General features: G+C 39.0%; 1 protein-coding gene and 1 long non-coding RNA gene across 10 annotated transcripts; one reads left to right on the top strand and one right to left on the bottom strand.

The window, feature by feature from the left end:
* Positions 1–2,557: 2,557 nt before the first annotated feature.
* Positions 2,558–5,945, bottom strand: SMIM15 (small integral membrane protein 15). 9 transcript variants are annotated; one of them, XM_045847936.1, is made up of 3 exons: positions 5,816–5,945; positions 4,467–4,604; positions 2,558–3,560 (listed from the first exon to the last, which is right to left on the bottom strand). In XM_045847936.1, the coding sequence occupies exon 3, from the start codon at positions 3,531–3,533 to the stop codon at positions 3,309–3,311; it is 225 nt and encodes a 74-aa protein (XP_045703892.1). In that variant the 5' UTR covers positions 3,534–3,560; positions 4,467–4,604; positions 5,816–5,945; the 3' UTR covers positions 2,558–3,308. The 9 variants fall into 9 exon arrangements, with proteins under 9 accessions (XP_045703892.1, XP_045703896.1, XP_045703893.1 ...); XM_045847940.1 differs by having other exon boundaries at positions 5,693–5,825; XM_045847937.1 differs by having other exon boundaries at positions 5,747–5,824.
* Positions 5,887–7,783, top strand: LOC123824659. The gene is made up of 3 exons (XR_006786735.1): positions 5,887–6,009; positions 6,117–6,247; positions 6,644–7,783. It is a non-coding gene; the product is annotated as an uncharacterized LOC123824659 (long non-coding RNA).
* Positions 7,784–20,897: the final 13,114 nt, after the last annotated feature.

Genomic DNA, 20,897 nt, shown 5'->3' with positions numbered 1-20,897 from the left:
GACACTGATTAACAGTATTATCCAGGTTTCAGATGCACAATTCTACAACACATCATCTGTGCACTGTATTGTGTTCACCAGAGTCTGCAGCCATCACCATTTACCTCCCCTTTATCCTCTTCCACCTCCCCCGACCCTCACAAGCACCACACTGCTGTGTACCTGTTTTTGTTCAGTCCCTCCACCTGCCCCCAGCTCCCCTCCCTGCCCACATAGCTATCAGCCTATGAGTCTATCTCTAATTTGCTTGTTAGTTCATATAGTTCCTTAGATTTCACCTAAGTGAAATCATATGGTACTTATCTTTCCTTCTCTGTTTTTATTTCTTAATCAGCCCTGAACCAGTACCAATATATTTTCTTAATGCTATCTCATGAACCACACTATTTAAAATGAAACCTGAATTTATTTAGCCAAGGCTTTTTCAAACTTTGTGTTCTTTGGAGAAAAAAAAATATCGGTAAGTCTATGGTAGTCGAATTAAGTTCAAAGACTCCAAGATACCAAACAGGAATAAATCCTAAGTTTTACCTTGTGTTTCCAAAACTTTTGGTATTTGAACATTGAATCCCTTCTAATGTTTGAGAAATAAAGAATTTGTCCTTATATATTTATTCCAGATATGAAGTGAATCAGAGTGATCCTTTAATCAGTTGCAAGCATAAAAACAATCATGCCTAAACAGGAACCAAACTTTCTCTAATTTAAAACACAGGTGTCAAGTGCCCCTGCCACTTTCCCTTACTTCACAAGGAAAGAAGAGGCGAGTGTTAACTATAATTTATTTCAACATCAGGGTTTCCAGCTCATAGTTCCCTAAACTTATTTCCAGTATGCTTAATTTCAAGAAATTAAAGAAAATGCCCTGCAAATCTGATACTGTAATAGTACCACACTGAAGTTGATCACATGGATCAAATTCTGACACAAAAACTGTGTGTGTGTGTGTGTGTGTGTGTGTGTGTTGCAGAGGGCAGAGGCATTAAATGTTTGTTACAGGCAGCCTGTTTTTCACCCCCAAAACCGGCCCAAAAAAGGTAATTGACTGTATTACTTCTTAGAACTTCAATATAAATAAGTAGGCAAATTTTAAAGGAAGTATTCTGGATAATAGTAAATGGGATTTTTTCAACAACAGTATTATTTGTTACAATAAGATCGATTTTTCTGAAGAGTCTAAAATCTCACAGTAGTATATATTTTGAACCCCCCGCCACACACACACACACACACACACACACACACACACACAAAGATACACAAATACTGTAAAACCTGTTGACCTCGCCATGTATAAAAAGGCTCCATAAATGCTGGGGAAAGCTGAAGAAACAACAAATGGTATATGCCAAACAAATTTAAAATTGAAATGTGTTAGGACTTTAAAATAAATTATTTTTAAAAGATTTCAGTTAAATACCTTTACATTATCACAACAGTACCAATGAAACCACAGCTTTAGTAGATAACTGGGGGTTGAGATGAATGTATCTTTTGCTATAGTACTTTTACTCTAAAATGTGGCGAAAAGCGGTACATATGTATATAAATTATTTTTGTTAACAGCTTGATGACAAAGACCTGAAAGCACTTTAGATATATCTTAATAGTTTTTCTTAAACTGGTCTCTGCAGATCCATAAGGATCAATAGTTATACCTAAGCATTTTTTTAAATTTTGTTTTAATTTCAATAATACAAAAAGCATATCCTAGGTCACTTGAATTATTAACTCATAACTAAACACTGAATTACTTCAATGCGTAGGGTTGCAATGTATTGATTACAGTGGCATCAAGTAGGAACTGACAACCTAAATAATAGTAGTAAGTATTGTTCATACCAGTCTGTAAATATTCTCAGGGGTCCTTGGGTTCTCACTTGAGAAGGATTACCCTCAACTTTTACAAGAATGTTTAGCTATACATGAAATTCAAACCCTTTGAAAAGTCTAACTTCTGTAACATATCTAACTTGTTTTACTACCCTCCCCCAAAAAACAAAACCCAGCACCTCCTTATAAAAAAGTATCAAATTTATTTCAATACCTACTTTCATTTTTAAATTAAAGCTCTTGGGTAATTTCTGTAATTTAAAATTCATTACCAGAGATGAAGAAAATATTAATAAGCTATTAAATACCGACAGCAAGTAAAATTATTGGACTATGCATATATAAAAGCTGTATTTCATAGTAAAGAGTTCCAGTTTTAAAGAAATATCCTTTAGCATTTTATTTCTAATTACAACACACACTCATTCTGACATAATTTATCTTTTCACCCAATTACTACTATACCAAACAAAATTTTTCTAAATGTTAAGCCTTTTTTTACCACTTATGAAATGACTTACTTTTTAAAAGTTCCTTAAAAGAAATTTGAAATTTTAATTTTCACTATTAACTTGTTAGCTCAAAAATCAGGACATCACTACCATGAGTTAAAACAAATGGAATAAAAAGGAAAAGTATCTAAATAATCAGCAAATTATCAGCTAAGACATTTTAACTACTTCACATTTCTAATTAGCACAAGAATAAACTGGTTCCAAAGCACTACAAGGTTTGGAATTTTTATTGCAAGCTTTGTATCATAGTGTTACTCTATTCAACAAATCATCTCTAAGTAAATGGCAGTGTTTGTAAGTACAAAAATTGTTATATCCGGTAGGTGGTATTCTATATAGACAAAATAATAAGAGAATTTTTTATAAAACTTGATTTTAAAAAGGCAAGATATCTGATAATTACCAGTATCTCAAAGGCAAAAATGAGAAAAATGCAGAAAATTGAAGTACTCATTGATTAATAATATTTTGCTTTGAGAAAGCCAGAATGATTCTAAGAAACAAGCAATAAGGATAAAAGATATAATTAATATACTGGATCTCTTTTAAGCCAAAGCGTACTTTTCACCTCAGGACAATTTTCATTTTTACATTCTCAGTTTCCTTCATGCAGAACAGGACCCCATTTTGAGCCATTATTTGAATAGAGTTCGTAATTTAAAGTCATTTTTCCCCCCACAGGATGTTTACATTTCAGGAGATAAGCTGCAAAATGGCAAATGACTAAGTCAGTCATAAAGAATTTGCAGTATAATAAATGCCAATTTACAATAACTGTCAACAGACTTCTGTATCGAAGCTTAAAAGCTGCTATACCAGAGGTCAGAACTAACATGAATCTTCCATATGTTCAAACTTCATTTACTAGTCATAAATCCAGACAAGAAACCTTAGAGGGTCCTTGCAAGCTGCATAATTTCCCAAGTAAGTTTTCTCCAGTGGCAGAGCCTGTTCATTCCTTCAGTCCTTTTTTAATCGTTTAGCTTTTGCAATATTTTCTTGACGTTTTTGTTTTTTCTTTTGCTCCTTTTCCCTTGCCTCAATCATCTTGGCCAATTTCCAGGACAGGACAGCACTTGCTAGAAACAATGGAGTAAGGGCCAAAATAACTGTTGTAAGGAAGCCGTATGGGTCCTTTGCAGCCCATTCCACAATATACTCAGCCCAAGCCTTTATGTCAAACATCTTTGTGGCGGTCTTAGGAAAGGGAGGCTGGGGGGAAGAGAACAAGAGAAAAGAATATGTGGTTAATGAACTTTTGAAAAAGTTACATCATACAATCAGTTAACTCAGAATTCCATTATCACTCATTAGTTGTTTTTAAAAGTATTAACTGGTACTATTTAAAAGTATTAACTGGTACTATTTTAATAGATATCTCCAGTTAAAAAAGAATAATTCAGTTAGGACAACAACAAGAGTGACACTCAAAAAATGTGAAGGTATAGAAGATAAAAGTGAAAACCATGTGGAATCTGTCATAAAGGACTATGCATTCTCACATGCTGCCTATAATTGAGATAAATTTTAGTAGCAAACTTTTATAAGAATCTTGAGTTTTATATATTCATTCCAGGAAACTGTTGAGCCCCATTTATCATTATTTTTACACAGCCTTAGTACTATTGAGTACTAATTAACAAAAATACAAATCATCAAATTTGGTGTGTGAAAAAGACAGGCGAGACTACATGAAATGCTTGGAGAAGGAGAGGTAATGAATGACCACTTCCAGGAATAGAAAGAAGAAACCACAATAATATCCACATTCAGATACAAAGAGATAAAAGCAAAATGTGACATACTATTTGATGTGCTCTTTCAGCTTTGAGGACTCCTACTTGAGGACATAATGTAATAAATGAGAATATATTTAATAATGAGAAAATTAACCATAACAGGTGCCATGCATTTGTTCCCTTTTGAGTTGATAAGGAGGGCCATCTGGCAAATGAGGATAGCGTGGATTTGAGTGTCATTTTTATTTTGCCCCAGAGGCTTTTCTACCTTTCACATTTGTGTCAACCCCTATTCAAAGAGGAGAATTAGAATACCGTGGTAGGAATGGGTCTATATACAGTTACTCGTATTTTCAGCGGGTATTAAAAAATTATCTACCTTAGGCTTGAGTTGTGATCTCTAACTTTGTCCTGGGATTATTAGTGAGCCAATTACAATTTCAGATAGATGACCCTTGGTTGATTGTCTTCTTCTTTAGCTTTACTATATGCTTTTGAGAGGTTTATATTCTATATGCTGGAGGGGTTGAAAAGAATAGATAACAGAATAAAAAGTTTAAGTCACAACTTTCAGGATAATTATAATACAAGTTAAGTGAAAAACTTCTAAATTGTACATATGCAACCTATAAATGGCACCTAGAATTGCCTGGCACACCACAGACATCTACTATCTATCTCTTTCTTCCTACTTTGAAAAAAAGAAATAATTACTACAACTGCAAATGCTCTCTAAAAAAAATTCTTACTTCCTGGAGATCACGTATTTTACTAAGTAACTTACTTAAACAATATAATTATAAATTTTATAACTCACTGACATAAAAAGACTTTAACTCACTGATGTTAGTTACAGCATTTACAGGATTAAGTACATAATTACAAAAAGAAACACCTTGCCTTACTTTTTAAAGGTTCTTTTTTCTCCCCCTATTATACGATTCGTGTTCTCCCTAAAAGAATCAAAAAAGAACCAAAACAAAATATAAACTATCCACAATTCCATCACCTCAAGAAAACTGCCACTGGTTTTAATTATGTCCTCTGGCTTCTTCATATTTTCAACTGAAAACACATTAAACTGCCGAGTATGTTAAACATCGCAGCCCGCCTTCCCATCCCCCCAAATCGTACGCCCCACCTACAGAGTCGGACCTAGGCCCTACAGTGATCGTCCGTTTCAACTTCTCCAGCCCAGCAATGAACTAACTAATGCAAAATACAGGGATAAGCAAAAGAACTTTACAATAAAGGGTAAAGTGGGAGTGAAGGGCCTGGTTTGTGGCCAAGTTTTAACCATTAACACAAAGAAAAGCGTTAACACCTCCTTTGTGCCTCCCACACTTTAGGAATAGTACTCTTCTTCCTTCCGTAAGGGGTTCACCCGGCTTGATCGGCGGACCTGCCCGGCGCCTGAAGCTGTAGCTGATGACACTTCCGCTTCTTCCTTAGGTTTCCCCCTAGTTCATTCTTCCTTCGTTAGCCCATCCGGCCAACCAGTCCCTGAGGGCCCACATTCACCCAACGCTGTCGGCCTCGGCGAGTGCAGACCCTGAGGGACTTGGAGCGGCCGTCCCGGGGAACACAGGGTAGGCCCCGCCACACCTCGCATCTCGCATGCCGCGACCGCCTCTGCTGGGCACCAGGGCGAAACCTCACCGGAGCAAGCCACCATCCTCCCGCGCACCGTGCCCAGGACCTCGGCTCGGACCCCAACCCGCCACTCACCACCGGGCCGGAAGCAGGAATGCGGAAGCCCGGGCTTTCCTGCCCCGCCCACAGGTCTGCCCCAGTCTGAATCCGGCTTGAGAAAGTCCAGAGGCCAGTTTCCGGCTGCGCCATTGCTGCCTGGGTCCCGGGACCTCGACTTCCAGAGCCGGGGGCGGGGGGCGGGACGGCGCCGGGGTTTCCGCCAGCGGCAGGTGACACCGCGCTGGGCCACCTCCGGGGCTGACGTGCAGGCGAGGGTGGGCACAGGCCTCTGGGAATGGGTCCGGACTCACTGAGGTCTTCTACCTTTGCTCTCTAGGCCAGCCGGGAAACAGTCCCCCTGCCCTGCGGGAGCCAGGTGATGGAGGGCCCCGGTGGGTGAGGATTGAGGTCCCTGGAAACTCAGACCAAAGAGCGTCGGCAGGAAAAGAGTTGGTCCCCACGGTCAAGGTGAGGGGCACACAACGACTTCCGAAGTATTCTGGCGAGTTGCTTCTGGTTCACGAGTCCCCCTTTGCTCCTCTCCTGGTTGGACAGTAGTTGAAGCCTGACGTAGAGGAGGCAAAACAGCAATTGGACTCGGGTGGATGCACTGAATCTGGTTACTAAGGGAAAATGCAGCCATGCTGTGCGAGGAGGGCTTTTTGTTGTTGTTTGTTTTTAATTTAAGAACCTAACTCATTTCACACACATACACAAAAATCGATATTTGCCCAAAGTAAACGATAAATAATTATACTGGGTATAGAGCTCCCACAGAGGCACTTGTTCTTTCAGTACACAAATAAAGGGATACAAAAGTCAACAAGCAGGAGGAGTGAATTAATATTGTCTTCTAATCTACAGGAACTGAAAGATTAGCTCTGGTTTGGTTGGTGACTGAATTTTGTGATTGCTTGCATTGAACTGCACTGTTTGACTACTCCAGCAAGTGTTGCAAGACTTCTTCATTGTTGTATGACAAATACAGAAAGTTTTTATTCTTGAAAGACTATAGAATGTTCTCTTTGAGGAACAAGCTGTAACATGTATAACTAGTTTAGGTATAACAACGTTAACTGTTGTTTACCAGGGAACAGGCTTTTGGCAAATAATCTAAAATAATGTTCGTTGGGCATATGTTAATGTTTGCATGTTGTATTAGCAGCAGTTGTTTCCCTACTCATTCTTGTTTAAAGACTTGGATGATGGTTTCAAAGCTTGGCCTGCTGGATCTAGCCTGTACCTGTAGTAGCCAGAAAAAAAAAATGGACTCAGTCACTGGATTGCGTGTACTCAACACTTTACTTGCTGGAGGTAATAATATATGAACTTTTAAAACTTGCCCAAATAGTAATTCCAGGAGGGGATCAGAATTTATTTTAACGTCCTTTATTACAAAGCTAAGGTGAAGAGACAGTATTCCCAATTACTACCTCTCCAATAGTTGGCTCTGTTGCATCCCTCATTAAACACATAGAAGTCTTGGGCCAGAAGATCTTGCACATAAGGAGGAAACACTGTATGTAGCTCTTTGGCTCTAGTGTTAGATCATCCTTTCACAGTCAGATATTAACTGAGCTAGCTTCCAGTTCCAGAGCAGGCTGCAAGTTCAGGAATAAGATGGAGTTGCAACTGCTGAGCTGCTTATTGCAACCTGCATTGCCTTAATGAGAGGTGGTGCCAAGATTTGTTCTTTCTACAGTGAAAGTCTTACAGTTTGTGAGTTGAGATTCACTTGTCCCTGCTGATCTGTATACTTTAAGTCACTCTGAGCCTGTTTCCTTTTCTGTTTGTGGAAAGTGTACTAGGTTATCTCTGGTGTTTTTTCAGCATCGAAGTTTTGTCAGTTGGACTGGATTTGGCCATTTTTCTGATGTATGCTTTTTTGTCTTTTAAATATGTTTTATTGATTATGCTATTACAATTATCCCATTTTACCCCCTTTATTTCCCTCCGCCCTGCATCCTCCCACCCACACTCCCCTCCTTTAATTCATGTCCATGGGTCATACATATGTAAGTTCTTCAGCTTCTACATTTCCTAAACTATTCTTAACTACCCCTGTCTATTTTGTACCTACCATTTATGCTTCTTATTCCCTGTACCTTTTCTGTGCTTCTTAAGCAGCAGCAGAATAAGGAATTTAGTGGAAACATCATAGCCAGTTTTCTTAAGGTCTTATTCTTTACTTGAAAAAGTCCACAATTGGGTTTTAATTACTCCTCTCAAGTGTCTTTCAGAATGCCAACTTAGAATAACAAGGAAATAAGATTGGCCAGTATTTATTTTTTCAGAAATAAAGTCTTACCCACATAACTAACCAAATTATTGGTAACTAAACTTTACACTTAATTAAGGAGGCTTTGTCTTTGCTTTGGAATAATTTCTGCATAGCATGTCACACCACCAGCCCCATCTGCATTAGTTACTCTGTTGCAGTGATTTTTCAACCTGTGTGCCAGCATGAATTTTTAAAACATGCAATACCTACCTCATTATTTAGTCAAGGGCACTGACCTATTTTCCCTTAGATTGTCAAATTAAAAAATTACAACAGTCAACAATAGTAGTCCAGTGTGAATGAGTCAAAATTATACTTGTTTTTGGTCAGATCTGCAAAAAATGATTTTTGGTATGCCGCAGTTTCAGTAATTAGTTTGTGTGCCATGAGATGAACAAGGTTGAATGTGGCTGCTTTGTTGCAGTTACATTTTGAAAATGGAGTTTCACAAAATAGTAACAGTTTTTTTCCTCTTAAAAAGTTAATTCTTAGTTTTTGTCATGTGTCTGTTTAAAAGTATTTTTCCCTTCGGTGGTAGAAAGTTACATTTCACCCTGACTCCTATCAAAATTGTAAATGAGTGAAGCCTGAATAAGATTCTCATAATAATCTAGACCTGACTAAATATTTTGAGAGCTTTCTTACCTGTTCAACATTTTGCTTGTTTCCATGCGGTAACACTTCACATATTTGATTTATTTTGATGGAATTGGTTTCTTCCTTAAGTTTTATTTTGTGAGTTTTTTCTTTCATAGATATACAATGTAAACACATTTCTTAATAGGCATATTTATGTAATTAAAAAGTGATGATAAGTTTTAGTGATATTTGGAAGATCGTACTGAAAAATAATTTTAAAGCTATTTTGAGTTCTTACTATATACCACCTACTGAGCTGGATGCTTCACATCTGTTATCACTAATCCTAAAACTAAACAACCGGATGCAATAGGGACCAGGGACTTGCAAAGTATAGCAGGGTTCTAAGCACATCTGCCAAAGTCCCTGGTCTTTTTTAATATTAAAGACTTGGCAAAAATGCTGGTTTCATAAGTGAAAGTATGTTTTTTTATTCTAAACTTGTTAATTAACTGATAACCACAACTAAAATCTTCCTGTACTTTAAAATTGCCTGTTGCCCAGGTGGTAGCATAATGTCTCAAAGAGGTGTGGAGGTGCAGAAGGGTCTCTCCAGCCTTGACAGCTGATTTGCCAGTTCATCTCATGTGCACACACTGTCCACCAACCTCCAACTTCTCTGTTGGGCCCTTTCAGTGTTAGACCAACTGATCAGTGATTCCATCCTCTCTTCAGTCTTGTCTTCTGAAGGGATGCTGGGCTGCCAGTTTGCTTCCAGCCAGTTTGCCTGCAAAGTATCACCCAATTATTTTTTAGAAAGTTCATTTAGACCTATCCAATAACACAAAGAACTTTTTTTCAAATATTATTTTTTGCCCATTGTGAAATGTAACTTATATAATTAGCTAATACTATGAAATACTTGCTTAAGGCATGTTTCTTGAAAACTTACAGGTTTTACCAATTAAGGAGGTAATGAAGCACATTTAAAAGATAGAATTAGTCTTCAAAATAACAAGATTTAGGGAGCAGTGCAAGGTTCTCTAATTCAGAAGGAACGCATATAAATATACATAGCAAAATAGCTATTTAGACCACTTTGGCCAAAACTTGCTTAGAACACTTCTCATGTTTTTGCAGGCCTACTGCCTGCCTTCCTCCTAAGGAAAGCCCTCCTTACCCCTATCATTTATTTTTTTCACAAAGCCTCATTTTGATATCTTACTTCTTGACTGGTTTATTTATTATCTGTTTTCCACACTAGAATGTAAGTTATATGAGATCAGTTACCCCAGAACCAATAATATTGTTTTGAATAGTTGATTCCAAGTTACAGCATTTATACTTACAAATAAAACTTAGTGTTTGAACAGATCATAAGTCTACGGCCATACCACCCTGAACCCACCCGATCTCATCTGAACAAACCATGAACTCATGTAAATCCTGGGAAGATGTGAAGTTCATATTAAAGTACCAAATCGTTGCAGCAGGTTTTGAAGGTAATAAGGGATGCCCCAGTAAGAAGAAGTCTAAAGATTAGCAGATAAGATGTTTGGGGAAAGGTAAAAGTAATTGTGGTTAGCTTGTTAATGAAAGAAAACTAGTTGCTTAAAGATTTTCAAGCATGTAAAAGTATGTATTAGGAATGTAGTGATTCATCATCTTTATTGATAAGATAAAAGGAATTAGTCCTAGACTGTAGGTGCTGAGAAATAAGACAAGAACAAGCTATGCTAGAGATCTAAACAGAGATCTTTGAAAGTGGGGTATGAGTATATATGCAGGCTAGATGCCCTTTCTAGATATTTTCCAGCTTTATGAGTCCCAAAGCAGATTGCGGGAGAAATACTGAAGTTAGATAGCAGATGCTTCTCTTGTTGATTATTCTTTGCTCTTTCTGCCCTTTTCCATGCATTTTAGAAATACAGTTAATACAGGTGGTTATATATTGCTGCTTTGAGTAATTCATAACATTTTTTCACATACTACTGAAAATTGGTCATTTCTGCTGTTAAACACTGAAATTATTTACCTTTACAATTTAATTCTGTATCTCCAGAATATACTATATATGCACTTGCAGCAAACTAATTCCCTTAGAAGAGCACCCTTTTGAGAGGGTAAAATTGCCAACAAATTGAAGGCTTCTGAAGCCTTCGTTTGCAGTCCTGTTAGAGTTTTGAGAGACACTAAGCATTCCTGCTGAATCTAGAAGCTCAATTATTAGGTCTGTCTCTAAATGATATAATTATATTAGCTAGGTCAAGTCACCTTTTACTTCTGTCCTGGCATCTTTTTTTTATTATTTTTTTAAAAGATTTTATTTATTTATTTTAGAGAGATGAGGAAGGGAGGGAGAAAGAGAGGGAGTGAAACATCAATGAGTGGTTGCCTCTAGCACATCCCGTACTGGGGATATGGCCTGCAACCCAGGCATGTGGCCTGACTGGGAATCAAACCAGCGATGCTTTGGTTCACAGGTCTGCACTCAATCCACTGAGCTACACCAGCCAGGTGTCCTGGCATCTTCTAATCATTAAATAAGAATTGCTGTCTAATTGGAAAAACTAATCCATATATGCTATAAGAATTCTTCAGGGTAAAAGGAATGTGTATTGCAGAAACAGCCCCTAGCAGCTTCATCTTTGCTAAGTAGATTTTAATTTGATACCTTCACCTTCATCTAAGCAAGCTATTGGAAGGAAGTAACCATATAAAACATGTTAATTGCATTTGCTGTATTTTCGAGAACATAGTCCCCTGTGTGATACAGTGCCCTTTTATATAAAATCTCATTTAAGGTAGGCTAGAATGTGATTCTGAAAAAGTTTTAGAAACCTCTTTTAAGTTTTAATTTAATTTAATTTTTAAATTTATATTTCAGTTACAGTTGTCATAATATTATACTAGTTTCAGGTGTATAACATAATGAATAGACATTTATATACCTTATGAAGTGATCACCCTTATAAGCATAGTACTCATCTGACACCATACGTACACAGTTAAGTACAGTATTATTGACTATATTCCCTATGCTGTACTTTACATCCTTGTGACTATTTTTATAACTGGCAATTTGTATTTAATCCCTTTTACCTTTGTCACCCATCCCTCCAGTCTCTCTCCATCTGACAACCATCAATTTGTTCTCTGTATCTATGAGTTTGTTTCTGTTTTGTTATGCGGAATCGTAATGGCATTTGTCCTTTTTGTCTGATTTGTCACTCAGCATAATACCCTCTGAATCCATTCATGTTGTTGGGAATGGTAAGATTTCACTCTTTTTTGTGGCTAAGTAATATTCCATTATATATTCAGGGGCCACGTCAGCCTCGCAGTTGCCTTCAAAGGGCCAAATGTAATTTTAGGACTGTGTAAAGGTAACTGCTCCTTAACAGTGAGGCGAGAGCTCGGCGCTGCCGCTGGGTAGAAACAAGGTGCTAGGCCAGATAAAACAAGGAGGAGGGCCGGATTCAGCCCACAGGCCTTGTGTTTGCCACTGTGATATATATGTACTACCACTTTTTAATCCACTCATCTACTGATGGATGCTTAGGTTGCTTCCACATTTGGCTGTTTTAAATAATGCTGCAGTGAACATCCTGGTGGCATATATCCTTTCAGATAAGTGTTTCAGATTTCTTCAGGTGAATACCCAGAAGTGGGTTAAGTTAGGAAGTGAAACCATCTGAAATCCAGAAACTCTATTCTGATTCATATATGTTCTCTTGAAGTATAATAAATAATAGTGCTCCATATGATGAGTTTTTGGAGGTATTGAATTTTGAGTTTTCCTTATTATTTAAATTTGACCTTGATTAAATAATTTTCTGTTCTCTACAGTAGCAGATAATAATGCCTGCCTTCATACAAAAAGTTGGACCAATATTCTTTGGAGATTCTTTTCGTCTCGAGGTTTTCGTATACTGTTGTGGAACTATACTGCATTTGGAGACTTGTATTATTAATGACTATAAGTGTATAAGAATCTGATTTAATCTCTAGTTCTAGGTTTATGTTTGATCTCATTATGAGGACCAAAGAAATCATTTAATATTTATGTGTCTAGGTTACCATGTCTATAAAATATACCTATTTTTTGCAACACTGACTAGTTAATGAATAAACATGTAGCTTCCTTTTAATAAAAGATTGTATTTTGTAAAACTCATTTGTAAGTTGATTGTTAGGAGTGTACTCTGATTCCCAGGGAATTATGTTATTAATAGTAGTTAACTTCCTCATTTAGCCTCTAAATGCCTGTTTGACACACAGCATAAGTGGAAAGAGTGCTTCTGAATAAAAATTGTTGAAAATATAGTATTTTTCAATACTGGTAATAAATTAGTAAAAATTAATTGAATCTTTGGTTGCCTTATACAATAATAAGAATTTTATAAAGAATGATGGAAAATGAATGTGTCTTAGTCTTTTTCAAATTTTTATATCCTAAATGGTATGACTGCTTTGTCAGCACCTTTTGACCATCTTACCATATGTGCAGAGTGATGCACCTCACTGTATATGCAATCCTGCAGTCACTGTTGCAGCTGTTTGCAGGTCTGCTAAACCCTTTTATACCACAGGAAATGAAAGTTACATATGGATCTATAAATTATTCATGTGTGTATGCAATGCATATGGAACATATTCATATACATTAATCTGTGATGTGTCCCTCTACCCCACTTTATTGTCTGTAGAATGAAGTACAAACTCCTTAGAGGAGCCTAATGATCCTTACCAGCCTGACCCAGCCTGCCATATAAATCTTCCGTGTGATAGAGGACCATTTATATCAGACCTCTGCAATTTTAAGAGATGCCTCCTTAGTGCAGTGTTTGTAGTATAGCCTCTGGAATCAAAGTACCTGGTTTGAATTCCAGCTCTACCTCTTGCTAGATGACGAAGTGGCTGAGAATGCACCACACAGACCCACACAACAAGGAGCTTAATTGACCAAGGGTCCCAGCTGCTGTGCTCTGAAATCCATCACTATCTGTGCCAAGGCCTTGCTTCTTTCACAGCTCAGTGACTAAACGTGACAGACATACCAAGACAGTCCTGTTTCTGAGAGACACAAGCCTCCCCTGATGGCCAACTGGGGCTCAGAGACTTCCTCCATTGCCTTTCCAAGCCTTCCATAAACTACGTGGCAATCTAGGGCACTTCCACCCAGCCCTGTTCCCCTCCCTCTCACTTGCAGTCGGACTTCCATCATGGTGTGACAGTCCACCTAGTCTTGCCCAGCTTTCTCCCCATTTTCTCTTACAAATATTTCTTGTAATAAAAATGATCCCATCTTTGCTTTGAGGATGGTAAAATTGGGATTTGGGACAGGCTCATCCATTACCTAACCGGAAGACATCCCATGGTTGGCAGGTGGGGTGCTCGTTGGCCCCTAGCTAAGGCTGCAGGTTAATTCACCAGCATTGACCTGGGTCAGTGTCCCAGTGGAGGAGAGCTGTGGTAGGTGTGAGGATGCAGGTATTTCAAAAACTTGAGAGAAATAATACCTACAATGACAACAGAGTTGGATGACTACTACTAAGTTGAAGCACTACAGTAGAAAAATGAGGAACAGAGCTGATAATAAGCAATTAATAGCTAAGTGTGAGAGCTGATACAGATGTTTTTATCACCTCTGGTGGAAGGACAGACTCAGTTGAACCATCAGCTGAAGAGTTCACTCCTTGTTGGAGTCACATAGCTCCAGAGACATTGGGGCATTGAAGGCTTAGGCAAGGCAGGTCTGTTCATGTGAAGGTGGGGAAACCCAGGATCCTAAACATGGGATGAGGTCATCTGGATGGAGGTCCCTCTGGGCCCTTAGGGCTTACAGAGGTAGCCCCTCTCTAGTGAAAACTGTCTTGTTTGCTGTGTTGGAAGGTGCTGCAGAAGTTACTTGCCCACGGGGCAGTAGCTGTCCTTCCCTATGCTGCGCCTCTCCTTTTCTGGCTACTGAGCCAATGACTAACCAATAACCAAGCCAATAACTGAGTTAAATCCCAGCAAAGGAGGCTAGTCCCCTAAAAATTTGGAAAGTTTAACTGGCATCTGACAGGAACCAGGGGAAGATTCCTAGAACTGGATTTTTTTTTACATTTATTATTGTATTTTTTCCATTACCATTTATCCCACTTATACCCCCTTCCACCTCCTCCCAATCCCTTTCCCATAATCACCACAGTTGTCCGTGTCCATGAGTCCTTTTTCTTTTTTGCTCAATCCCTCCACCTGCTAACCTCTCCCCACCCCAGAGCTGTCAGCCTGCTCTCCATCTATGAGTCTGTTTCTATTTTCCTTGTTAGTCCAGTTTGTTCACTGGATTCATATGAGTGAAATTGTGTGGTATTATCTTTCTCTGGCTGGCTTATTTCACTTAGCATAATGTTCTCCAGGTCCATCCCTGCTGTTGCAAGGGTAAAATTTTCTTCATTTTTGTAGCCAAGTAGTATTCCATTGTGTAAATGTACCACAGTTGTTTTATCCACTCATCTACTGATGATCACTTGGGCTGCTTCCAGATTTTGGCTATTGTAAATAACACTGCGATGAACATAGGGATGCTTATATTCTTTTGAATTAGTGTTTTGGGTATCTTTGGATAAATTCCTAGAAGTGGAAGTGCCCAGTCATAAAGCAGTTCCATTTTTAGTTTTTTCAGGAGACTCTATACTGCCTTCTACAGTGGCTGTGCCAATCTGCCTTCCCACCAACAGTGCAAAAGGGTTCCCCTTTCTCCACTTCCTCACCAGCACTTATTTGTTGATTTATTGATGATAGCTATTCTGACAGGTGTGAGGTGGAATTTCATTGTGGTTTTTTATTTGCATTTCTCTGATATATGTCTTCTTTGCAGAAATGTCTATTCAGTCCTTTGCCCACTTTTTAATTGGATTTTTTTTTGGTGTTGACTTTTGTAAGTTCTTCATGAATTTTATCAGATGTATTGTCTTTTTATTTGTTGATGGTTACAGATGACATGATATTGTACATAACCCTAAAGATTCCACCAAGAAACTACTAGAACTGATAAATGAATTCAGTAAAATGCCAGGATACAAAATTAATATCCAGAAATCAGTTCTTTTTATATACCAATAATGTACTATCAGAAACGGGAATTAAGAAAATAATCCCATTCACAATTGCTTCAAAAAGAATAAAATACCTGGGAATAAATCTAACCAAGATGTAAAAGACCTGTACTTGGAAAATTATACAACACTGAAGAAAGAAATTGAAAATACAAATAAGTATAAGTACATACCGTGTTTATGGATAGTGAGAATTAACATTGTTAAAATGTTCATACTACCCAAAGCAATCTATAGACTCAATGCAATTCCTATCAAGAGATCAATGACATATTTTATAAAACTAGACCAAATATTTCAAAAATGTATAGGGAACTATGAAAGGCCTTGAATAGCAATAGTAGTCCTAAGAAAGAAAAACAAAGTTGGAGGAATCACACTAATATCAAACTATACTGTAATTTCATAGGAATCAAAACAACATGTTATTGGAATAAAAACAGACACATAGATCAATGGAACAGAATAGAGAGCCCGGAATTAAATTCACACCTTTATAGTCAACTAATATTTGACAGAGGATGAAGCACATACAATGGGCTAAAGATAGTTTATTCAATAAATGGTGTTGGGAAGATTAGACAGATGTGTGCAGAAAAATGAAAGTAGACCACCTGCCTACATCACACACAAGAATAAATTAAAAATGAATTAAAGTCTTAAATGTTAGACCTGGAACCATAAATATCCTAGAAGAAAACACAGGCAGAAAATTTTCAGTCATTACTCGTAGCAATATTTTTTCTGACATGTCTTCTTAGGCAAGGGAAACAAAAGAAAAAAATAAACAGATGGAACTGCATTAAACTAAAAAGGATTTGCACATCTAGAATTGGATAATAAAGGTGTTCAAGAAGGCCAGGACATGAGATTGAATGAATTCAGGAGCTGGGGGTACTTTCTCAGACACAGAGGAATCTTTGTATGGACTAAATGTGTTTCCCCAAATTAATATGTCGAAACCTAATCCCCAATGTGATGGTATTTGGAAGTGAGGCCTTTGGGAGGAGATTAATTCCTGAGAGTGGAGGTCTCACTAATGGGATTAGTGCCTTATAAAAGAGCTTTCTTGCCCCTTCCACCCTGTGAAGCACAGCAGAAAGTCTCTCAGCCAGGAAGTGGGCCCTCACGAGGCACCAGATCTGCCAGCTTTTTGATCTTGGACTTCCTAGCCTCCAGAGCTGTGAGAAATAAAAATTTGTTGTTTAAGCCACCCAGTCTATGGTATTCTGGTATAGCAGCCCAAACAGACTAAAACAGGCCCTAATGGTGGGGGAAAACTTGCGAATGGGTTGGCTTTTAGAAACTGAGGGAAGAAACAGCCAATCTCAGTGAAGTGAAGAATGTTTATGAACAGACACTCCTCCGAATAGGACATACAGATGACCAATAATAGACATATGAAAAGGTGTACAATGTCATTAATCATCAGAGAAATGCAAATTAAAACCACAATGACATACCACCTCACTCTTGTCAGAATGGCTGTCATCAATGAATCAAACAAGTGTTGGCGAGGATGAGGAGAAAAGGGAAGCCTTGTGCACCATTGGTGGGAATGCAGACGGGTGCAGCCACTGTAGAAAACGGTACGGAGACTACTCAACAAATGAAAAATGGAATTGCCCTATGGCCCAGCGATTCCACTTCTGGGAATATAGCCAAAGAAATCCTAAATACTAATTTAAAAGAATACATGCATTCATATATTCATTGCAGTGTTATTTACAATAGCCAAGATTTGGAAGCAGCCCAAGTGCCCATCAGTACACGAATGGATAAAAAGTGGCGGTACAATGGAATATTACTCAGCCATAACAAAGGATGAAACCTTACCATTTGCAATGGTATGGATGGACCTAGAGAGTGTTATGCTAAGTGAAGTAAGCCAGACAGAGAACAAATACCATATAATATTACTTATATGTGGGATCTAAGGAACAAAATAAACAAAATTGAGACATGCAGAGAACAAACTGACAGAGGCAAGAGGGGAAGGGTGTTGGGGCGGGTGAAATAAGGTGATGGGATTAAGAAGTACTAATTTGGTACTTACAAAATAGTCATGGGACATAAGATAAAGTGTAGAGAACATAGTTAACAATATTGTAATAACTATGTTGTCAAGTGGGCACTTGGAATTATCGGAGGGAACACTAACCTATATGAATGTCTCTTTGCTGTGCTGTACACCTGAAACCAAACAAAATAGTGTCATGTAAACTGTAATCGTAAAATAAAATTATAATAAAAGTAAAATGAGTTGCTATGTCAGACTGTAGAGAAAGGGATAAAGAGCTGAGGGAGCCCTGGCCAGTGTGGCTCAGTTGGGGCACTGCCGTGTACACCGAGAGGTTGGGGGTTTGATTCCCAGTCTGGGCACATGCCTAGGTTGTGGATTTAATCCCCAGTTGAGGTGGGTATGGGAGGCCACCAGTCGATGTCTGTCTGTCTGTCTGTCTGTCTGTCTCTCTCTCACCTCCCCCTCTAAAGTCAATAAATTATTCTTTTTTAAAAGATTTTATTTATTTATTTTCAGAGAGGAGAAAAAGAGGGAGAGAAACATCAATGTGTGGTTGCCTCTCACATATCCCCTGCTGGGGACCCGGCCCACAACCCAAGCACATACCCTGACTGGGAATCAAACCTGCAACCCTTTGGTTCACAGGTTGGCATTCAATCCACTGAGCCACACCAGCCAAGGCTCAATAAATATATTCTTTTTAAAAAGAGCTGAGGGCAGTGAGCATGCTGGAATAGATATATTAGATAAGGCCAGAAGACACATCAAAGGATTTTGCTTCATGAGAAGGCCCAGAGGATGTACTGATGTACTGTTCTCCCAATGCCATCAGGAAAGCACTGGTGAGAGAGGTATCACTAAGAGGTTTGGTGGTATCTCTTCTCTGTAGGCCAGGGATGGAGGTAGGAGAAGCAGCCACAAAGCTGGCTCATTAACAACCATGGGAGTAACATCCCTGTAGTAATAGAGGCCAGGTGGTGTCGCTTCACTACCAGAAGCTACAAGGCCACAATTACCATAATTACTGGCAAGGTCATTCTTATAGCCAAAGGAGCTGACCTACAAGGAGTTGTGGAGACAGCTAATAGAGCATAGTCTCCCTGGGGCAAAATAGATGGGCAGTCCACCAGGGTGCTGATTAACAGCTACTACCATAAAACGCAAGAATAAAGGGGCAGGGGGCTGAGGGTAGACACTGCAATAAAGTCATGATCCCTTGCTTAGTTCCCAGGCCTAAGAATTTTCAGGACTTTATTACCATTTATTTGAGTGACTGCACATGGGGGAAAGGTCAGGTGTGGGGGGCATCAGGTGTTTTGAGATCTCTTGGTCTCAGAATCTGAGTTGATGTTGATATCTGGAGATCTAAAACAATATCATGGCCTTCCTGTTAGAATGGGAGCCTCCCAGACCAGGTGTTCCGGCTAAAATTCATCTCACAGTGGGCCCACTGGGTTCATGGACCCACCCAGTGGTCACTCCTAGTCCCCAAGTGCACAATTGGAATTTAGGTGGCAGTAACTGCCACATCAGGTCTCTGGTGAGGAGTAGGAGTTACCATAGTGGGGATTGCCAAATGGAACCCTCTGAAACTGCCCCCATCCTCACCCACTCCTGCCAAGATAGTAAATCAGGCACAATATTGTATCTTGGGGAAATAATTAAATTAGTGCAACATAAATGATTTGCTAATCTGTCCTCAAAAACTGGATGGATCCTGGTGTAGGACTGTGGACTCCTGCAACTACACTGAGTGATACCCTTGCTCGTAGCTGCTGTTCTGTGCTGGCCTCATTGCTGGAACGGATTAACACAGCCTCAGATCCATGGTATGTCATTGATTTGGAAATGTGGGGTGGTTTTTTCCCATTTCAATCTGAAAAGTACCAAACAGTTTACATTCATGAAGAACAGTCAACAGTGTTGATTTAGACTGAGTTTTGCCTCAGGGCTGTGTTAACACTCCCATCCTCAGCCGTAATATAATATGAAGAAACATGTACCACCTAAGTATCCCTTAGAACACCACACTGGTCCGTTTTATTGACAACATCATGCTGATTGGACGGATGAGCAAGAGGTGGCTCGTATGCTGAAGGCCTTGCTAAGATATGTGCACTCCAGAGGGTGAGAGGTAAACACTAAGAAGATTCAGGAACTAACCACTGCAATAAAGTTGCTGGCAATCCACTGGTCAGGGGAGTGCCAGGATATCCCCTCCAAAATGAAAGACAAATTGCTGCCTCCAGCAGCCACTACCACAAAGAAGAGAGAAGAGCACTATGGAGGCCTCTTTTGCTTCTGGAGACAACACATTCTAAATGAGGAGTAATGGTCTCATTTATGTGCCAAGTTACCAAGAGACATGGAAGGCTGCCAGTTTTGTAGGCTTTGGGGCAAGCATCCCTGACTGGCACTTGGACCATATGATTCAGCAGGCCATAGGGGTGTCAATGGTGGGAAAAGACACAGTGTGGTTTATGGCAAGTCCAGGGGGAGATTATGACGCAGGGCCCTGGGCTCCAGAGCCATCGTGCCATCAGCAGGTAATTGTATACTCATTGAGAAACGGCTCTTCGAAGAATGTAGCTGGGCCCTGCAGAGACTGAATGCTTCCCCATTGGATACTTAAACCTGCCGCTTCTCGCTGTCCCTGTCCACGTGAGTGGCCTGTTTTCTAACTCCATCATCCTACCTATACGTTTTAGTTGACATTCTAATAAGTGTTTTTCCTTCTTCCCCATTTATTTATTTATAACAGATAGACTTATGGTTCTTAGTTAACATTAAAATCCTAAATGTTTTCCCTTCTTCCCCACTTATTTATTTATAACAGATAGACTTATGGTTCTTAGTTAACACTAAAATCTGTTACTATCATTATATACATGTTTTAATTATCAGATTTGACAAATAGGAGCCCCAGAATGTGTCCTGTGTGTGTTAGGAGCCCCACTGTGTCACATCCTCATCATTCTTTGTGCCCTTTATTACTTTTTGGTACAACCACATGTTCCAAGGTCATCTTGTACTGTCTCTGCCCCAGCCCTGGAATCAGCCATATTTTCCAAGAGCCCTGCTTTCCCTTTGTGGAGAATGATATTCAGGAACCAAGAGCTGAGTGCTGCG

Source organism: Phyllostomus hastatus, unplaced genomic scaffold (genome assembly GCF_019186645.2).
Source record: "Phyllostomus hastatus isolate PE091 unplaced genomic scaffold, TTU_PhHast_1.1 phas_contig_58, whole genome shotgun sequence".
NCBI lineage: Eukaryota > Metazoa > Chordata > Mammalia > Chiroptera > Phyllostomidae > Phyllostomus > Phyllostomus hastatus.
The sequence above is the reverse complement of the archived record's forward strand: the minus strand, read 5'-3'. Positions and strand labels throughout refer to the sequence as shown.